The following is a 7634-nucleotide window of genomic DNA, read 5'->3' as shown; positions in this document are numbered from 1 at the left end:
ACACACCCCCCTCATTTCTTACTTCACTCCACCTAGTCATACCACACGCTCCTATCATACAGCTCATTCCCACAGCCTGGATTCTTGGTATTTCTGACTCATTCTTTGTACATCTTTCGGATGCAAGGGTTCCGGACGAGAGGACTATGCTGTTCCTTAATCCTTCTTCACTTCCATACACCTCTACCTTTCATTATTCTATCAATGGAGCTAATACCTCTTCTACCCTCTACTATTCTCCTCCGTATCTCTCCTACCATATCACCAAACTCATCAAAATCACCTCCCAAGTACTTAAATTATTTCACCTTTTCCAGTCTTTCTTCCCCAATATCTATAACACAGTTAAGTACAATTTCTTCAGTCACTGTATGGGGTTTTGCAAAATATATATTTTAGCTCTGTTTCCTTTCAAACAGCATCACATTTTACTTTTTCTTCATATCTACCTTCAATGACCTATGCTTACAGACTTCATAAAATGCACTTACAACTTCTGGAACTCTTCCTACTTACCAACAACACTAACATCCACAGTGAGGCTTCTCATTTGCCAGCAAACCTCACCACCACACACACTCCCTATACCCCTTATCTTTCTTTGGCTTTCATCTATTATCACATTATTCTACTTAGGTTAAAACGCCACAGTGGCATCACACAGCTCCAACTCATACCAAAATGTATACCAAAGCTAATACTCTTTTCTGAATCCACTCTTACAAATGTACTTTTTTCCTCTAAACAAGTGAGGACTTAAACAAGGGTATAGTGGTTCCTCCTAGATCATATATGGTAGAGAATATGGATGGACAGATTTACAGGAGAAATAGGCAGAAACTGCATGAGACAGCAGGAAGCCCAAGTTCTCTAAAATATGGCAATGGTTATGATGTTGAAGTAGCTGATATATGTCATGAAGGACAAGGTTCTGTGACACCGGGAATCAACAGAAGACGAGCTGAACCGGAAGAAGTGACAAGTGCAGTGGACAAGCATGATTCCAGTGAGGTTAGAATATCTATAGAGGTAGACTAGTGCCACCCCTAAGAGGTTAAATCTATAGATGGACAATGCATAAGTAATCTTTGTACTTTGCATACCTATGAATAATGTGCAACTTATTTGGTGTTACTTATAATTTTTTTTTTTTTTTTTTTTTGCTTTTGGTGAAAAGATATACCTGAATTCAAGATCATCATAACTTTCCTTCCAGAATCAGTTGTGCCATCCCTCAACTGGTTGGTCTTCCTCCTCCTGTACCACGCAGAAGTCAGTGCTGAAAATTATGATATACTTTTCTTTACCCACTGAGAGTTACACATTATTCTGGTCCCTCGAACCATCACCTGGATCCCAACCAACAGTTAAAGATGAAGAGCTACTGCATCATTCTCGCCGCTGTCATTTAATTTTCACATGAGATCCTTCGTCCTTCAGTTGCAATTTGACATTGCAACTACATCGAGCCCATCCGAGCACGTAAAGACCGCTTTACAGAACAGCCTCATCTGAGCTAACAAACATTTGTTTATCACCCCACAGGCTATGTAGAAACTAAGTACCATTTCTCCCGTTACAACAAGGTCAGTGATGTGCAGAGGAGCGGTGGCTGCGTCCCTGTTGTGACATTTCTCTCTCTAATCTTCAGTCTTTAGCTGCATTTATTTGATTAAAGAACACTTATGATTATCATTGATGATATTACTTCTATCATTATCATCATCAGCAATGTATTATCATTAATTATATTACTGTTATTATCATCATTACTGCTATATCATTATTATCGTATTCTTATCTTTTATCGTTAGTATGCTAATTCAGAAACAAAAAAGATATCACATTCAAAGATAGCAATGGCCGCATTCCCTTAATCCTCACACTCTCAGCTTTCGTCAATCAAATTGATGAAATGTAAGAGTTGGGAGTTATGCTTCTGAAGCCTCTTATAATGCTTGCTAAGTGATTTGACCTGTGAAGTAAGAGCATTAATTTCCTCCGACTTCCTTTGTTCAGACTCATAGAGCTTCTCGATCTCTTGGCGAAGCTTTTCGTTTGTTTCCCTCTCTTTTTGAACGGAGTCATCAGCTTCACAATCATTTCCTTGTTCGAGAAGAGAGAGAGATTGGCGAAGTTTGTCATTCTCTTCTCTTTCTTCACGAAGGGACTCTCCATTTTCATGCAGATGCCTGCTCAGCTTATCAACCACCTGGCGAAGGGAGTCCAGTTCCTCATAAATCAGTTCTTCTTCTGACTCCTTATCAAGATGATTCTGAAGCTCTTGACGGAGAGAGGTTATCTGTTGGTGATTCCACTCATCTTTCTCCTTATTCGCTATGAGGAACTGCTGAAGATTCTCTTCTCTTTCTTGAAGAGAGCCTCGCAGCTGATCGTTCTCTCCCCGAAGCTCCTCATTCCGTTCCTTCTCGAGACGAAGAGAGTCTCCCAGCTTATCGTTCTCTCCCTGGAGCCCCTGGTTCCGTTCCTTCTCTTGACGAAGAGAGTCTCCCAGCTGATCGTTCTCTCCCCGAAGCCCCTGGTTCCGTTCCTTCTCTTGACGAAGAGAATCTCCAAGTTTATCAACCACCTGGCGAAGGGAGTCCAGTTCCTCATAAATCAGTTCTTCTTCTGACTCCTTATCAAGATGATTCTGAAGCTCTTGGCGGAGAGAGGTTATCTGTTGGCGATTCCACTCATCTTTCTCCTTATTCGCTATGAGGAACTGCTGAAGATTCTCTTCTCTTTCTTGAAGAGAGCCTCGCAGCTGATCGTTCTCTCCCCGAAGCTCCTCATTCCGTTCCTTCTCGAGACGAAGGGAGTCTCCCAGCTTATCGTTCTCTCCCTGGAGCCCCTGGTTCCGTTCCTTCTCTTGACGAAGAGAGTCTCCCAGCTGATCGTTCTCTCCCCGAAGCCCCTGGTTCCGTTCCTTCTCTTGACGAAGAGAGTCTCCCAGCTGATTGTTCTCTCCCCGAAGCCCTTCATTCCGTTCCTTCTCGAGACGAAGAGAGTCTCCCAGCTTATCGTTATCTCCCCGAAGCCCGTGGTTCCGTTCCTTCTCTTGACGAAGAGAATCTCCAAGTTTATCAACCACCTGGCGAAGGGAGTCCAGTTCCTCATAAATCAGTTCTTCTTCTGACTCCTTATCAAGATGATTCTGAAGCTCTTGGCGGAGAGAGGTTATCTGTTGGCGATTCCACTCATCTTTCTCCTTATTCGCTATGAGGAACTGCTGAAGATTCTCTTCTCTTTCTTGAAGAGAGCCTCGCAGCTGATCGTTCTCTCCCCGAAGCTCCTCATTCCGTTCCTTTTCTTGACGAAGAGTCTCACCCAGCTTATCGTTCTCTCCTCGAAGTTCCTTGTTCCGTTCCTTCTCTTGACGAAGCAAGTCCAGCAGGTTTTCGTTTTCCTTACGAAGAGAGTCTCGCTGCTTATCGTTCTTTTTCTGAAGCTTTCCGTCCCGTATCATCGCTTGTAAACGAGAGTTCTCTTCCAGAAGCTCCTTGTTCCGTTCCTTCTCTTGACGAAGGACTCCCTGCTGATGAATGTGCTCCTTTCTAGTCTCCTCAATCCGCTGACGTAGGTAATCAAACTCTTGGCGAGTCCTTTCTTTATCCTTATCCTTCCTTGCAAGATGCATGTTGATTATCTTTTGGTTTTCCTGCTGAAAGGAAATGACCACCTTCATCTTTTGTTGGAGCTCCTCGTTCCGTTCTTTCTCTTGACGAAGCGAGTCCAGCAGGTTTTCGTTTTCCTTACGAAGAGAGTCTCGCTGCTTATCGTTCTCTTTCTGAAGCTTTCCGTCCCGTATCATCGTTTGTAAACGAGAGTTCTCCTCCAGAAGCTCCTTGTTCCGTTCCTTCTCTTGACGAAGGACTCCCTGCTGATGAATGTGCTCCTTTCTAGTCTCCTCAATCCGCTGACGAAGGTAATCAAACTCTTGGCGAGTCCTTTCTTTATCCTTATCCTTCCTTGCAAGATGCATGTTGATTATCTTTTGGTTTTCTTGCTGAAAGGAAATGAACCACCATCATCTTTTGTTGGAGCTCCTCGTTACGTTCCTTCTCTTGACGAAGAGAGTCCAGCAGTACGTTGTTTTGCTGTTGAAGCTGCTCATTCACTTGTTTATGGGTGGTCACATATTTTCCAATGTCCATAACCTGGTGACGGAGGGAGTGAAGCTCTTGGCGATTACTTTCTTTTTCCTCTTCCTTCCTTGCAAGATGCATTTTGATTAACTCTTGGTTTTCCTGCAGGAGGGAATGGGCCATCTATATCTCTTGTTGGAGCTCCTCGTTCCGTTCCTTCTCTTGACGAAGAGAGTCCTGCAATACTTTGTTTTGCTGTCGGAGCTCCTCATTCACTTGTTTATGGGTGGTCACATATTTTCCAGTGTCCATAACCTGCTGACGGAGGGAGTGAAGTTCTTGGCGATTACTTTCTTTTTCCTCATCCTTCCTTGCAAGATGCATGATTAACTTTTGGTTTTCTTGCAAGAGATCCTGAACCTCGTTCTTCTCAAGACGAAGAGAATTGATCTCTTTCTGAAGCTCGTGGTTCCGTTCCTTCTCTAAACGAAGGGACTCCATCAGTTCGCTGGTCTCCTTGGCGGACTGGTCTCTAACGATGGGCTTCAGCCCAGGTAAGAGCTGGCGTCCGGAGAAGTAGGGCCCGTCGTCGTCCGAGGACGACTCCTGGGACCAAATGCTCGGCACGATGCAAGAACATATCAGGAGGGCGATAAGAAAGCGCATGGTTTTATTTCTAGATACCATTTTGTTATATTTTTGGTTTGCAAGAAAAAAACCCTTTTCATTAAACAAATGAAACAAAAGAATCGTGGACTTTGGTCGTGTTCACGTGATGGGTCAGGATCTTGAGAGTTGGGGGTGCCTGGCATTGGGTTACCGGCATTAGGTAAGATGTGTGCCAGTACTTGAGATGTCTGGCAATAGTTAGGACAGTTGAGTTGGCGGGCTGTAGCTGTTTTGTCTGGTAGTAACTAGGGTGGTACGTAGCATTAGTTAGGATGTCGGGTAGTAGCTGAGGTGTCTGATAGTAACTAGTGTGGTAAGCAGCAGTAGTTAAGATGTCGGATATTTGCTGAGGTGTCTGGTAGTGACTAGGGTGGTATGTAGAAGTAGTTAAGATGTCGGGTAGTAGCTAGCGTGTCTGGTAGTGATTAGGGTAGTATGTAGCAGTAGTTAAGATGTCGGGTAGTAGCTAGGGTGTCTGGCAGTGACTAGGGTGGTATGTAGCAGTAGTTAAGATGTCGGGTAGTAGCTAGGGTATCTGGTAGTGACTAGGGTGGTATGTAGCAGTAGTTAAGATGTCGGGTAGTAGCCAGCGTGTCTGGTGGTGATTAGGGTAGTATGTAGCAGTAGTTAAGATGTCGGGTAGTAGCTAGGGTATCTGGCAGTGACTAGGGTGGTATGTAGCTATAGTTAAGATGTCGGGTAGTAGCTAGGGTACCTGGTATTGACTAGGGTGGTATGTAGCAGTAGTTAAGATGTTGGGTAGTAGCTAGGATATCTGGTAGGGACTAGGGTGGTATGTAGCTTTAGTTAAGATGTCGGGTAGTAGCTAGGGTATCTGTTAGTGACTAGGGTGGTATGTAGCTGTAGCTAAGATGTCGGGTAGTATCTAGGGTGTTTGGTAGTGACTTGTGTGGTATGTAGCGGTACTTAGGGTGTCGGGTAGTAGCTAGGGTGTCTGGTAGTGACTAGGGTGGTATATAAATGTGTTTAGGTTGTCGGTATTAGCTTGGATATTTGGTAGTGATTAGTTTAGACATCGGATAGTAGCTGAGGTGTCTAGCAGTGATAAGGGTGGTATGTACCAGTAGGTAAGGTGTCGTCAGTTCGCTGAGGTGTCTGGTACTGAGTAGGGTGGTACGTAGCACTAGGTAAGATGTCGAGTAGTCGCTTGGGTGTCTGTTAATGACTAGGGTTGTATGCAGCTGTAGCTAAGGTGTCGGGTAGTAGCTAGGGTGTCTGGTAGTGACTAGGGTGTTATGTAGCAGTAGTTAGGGTGTTGTGTAGTAGCTGCGGTGTATGATAATAACTGGATTGGTGTGTGGCAGTATATGTGTGGTGGTGACTGGCAGTAGTCAGGATATGTGATATTAGATGAGATAATGGCTGGTGTTAGCTAGTGTGTCGGGCAGTAGGTGGTGGAATGTGTAGCAATGATTGGGAGGGTTTATGACAGTAAAAATGTGGTGGTCATAGGTAGTAGACTGGGGATGCGAGATTAACTGAGGTGGTGTCTGGCAGTAGTGAAGATGTATGGCAGTAGAAAATGATTGAAAAAGATCAACTTCGCTACAACTCTTTTTTCTTCATTACTCTTATTGTCACGGGTTAGGTCAAACGCAATCTTAACTAAACCAGGGTTAGGTTGTTGGTCAATCACAATCATTTTTCATAACGAAATCACCGCAAATTACGTCTTTATTATACCCTCTTAAATGTATTTTCACTTCACTTTCGATAACTTCATCTTCATCATTGAGGGAGACGTATCTCCACTACACTATCGACAATTGTAAATGCACTTGATCCACGATGATGCATCTTCACTATATATATATATATATATATATATATATATATATATATATATATATATATATATATATATATATAGGGGAGAAAGAATACTTCCCAAGTATTCCCTGCGTGTCGTAGAAGGCGACTAAAAGGGGAGGGAGCGGGGGGCTGGAAATCCTCCCCTCTCAATTTTTTTTAATTTTCCAAAAGAAGGAACAGAGAAGGGGGCCAGGTGAGGATATTCCCTCAATGGCACAGTCCTCAGTTCTTAACGCTACCTCGCTAACGCGGGAAATGGCGAATAGTTTGAAAAAAAAAAAAAATATATATGTATTCTCTTTTTGCTGTCTCCCGCGTTTGCGAGGTAGCGCAAGGAAACAGACGAAATAAATGGCCCAACCCACCCCCATACACATGTATATACATACGTCCACACACGCAAATATACATACCTACACAGCTTTCCATGGTTTACCCCTGACGCTTCTCATGCCCTGATTCAATCCACTGACAGCACGTCAACCCCGGTATACCCCATCGATCCAATTCACTCTATTCTTTACCCTCCTTTCAGCCTCCTGCATGTTCAGGCCCCGATCACAAAATCTTTTTCACTCCATCTTTCCACCTGCAATTTGGTCTCCCACTTCTCCTCGTTCCCTCCACCTCCGACACATATATCCTCTTGGTCAATCTTTCCTCACTCATTCTCTCCATGTGCCCAAACCATTTCAAAACACCCTCTTCTGCTCTCTCAACCACGCTCTTTTTATTTCCACACCTCTCTCTTACCCTTACGTTACTTACTCGATCAAACCACCTCACACCACACATTGTCCTCAAACATCTCATTTCCAGCACATCCATCCTCCTGCGCACAACTCTATCCATAGCCCACGCCTCGCAACCATACAACATTGTCGGAACCACTATTCCTTCAAACATACCCATTTTTGCTTTCCGAGATAATGTTCTCGACTTCCACACATTCTTCAAGGCTCCCAGGATTTTCGCCCCCCTCCCCCACCCTATGATCCACTTCCTCTTCCATGGTTCCATCCGCTGCCAGATCCACTCCCAGAT

General features: G+C 44.0%; 1 protein-coding gene across 1 annotated transcript; it reads right to left on the bottom strand.

Annotated features, from left to right (window-relative positions):
- Positions 1 to 1821: 1821 nt before the first annotated feature.
- On the bottom strand, positions 1822 to 4261 carry LOC139760361 (uncharacterized). Its single transcript, XM_071683431.1, has one exon. The coding sequence runs from the start codon at positions 3983 to 3985 to the stop codon at positions 1889 to 1891; it is 2097 nt and encodes a 698-aa protein (XP_071539532.1). The 5' UTR covers positions 3986 to 4261; the 3' UTR covers positions 1822 to 1888.
- Between the last annotated feature and the right edge of the window lie 3373 nt (positions 4262 to 7634).

This window comes from Panulirus ornatus, chromosome 3, assembly GCF_036320965.1.
Source record: "Panulirus ornatus isolate Po-2019 chromosome 3, ASM3632096v1, whole genome shotgun sequence".
Lineage (NCBI taxonomy): Eukaryota > Metazoa > Arthropoda > Malacostraca > Decapoda > Palinuridae > Panulirus > Panulirus ornatus.
Note: the sequence above shows the minus strand (reverse complement) of the source record. Positions and strands in the feature narration are given on the sequence as shown.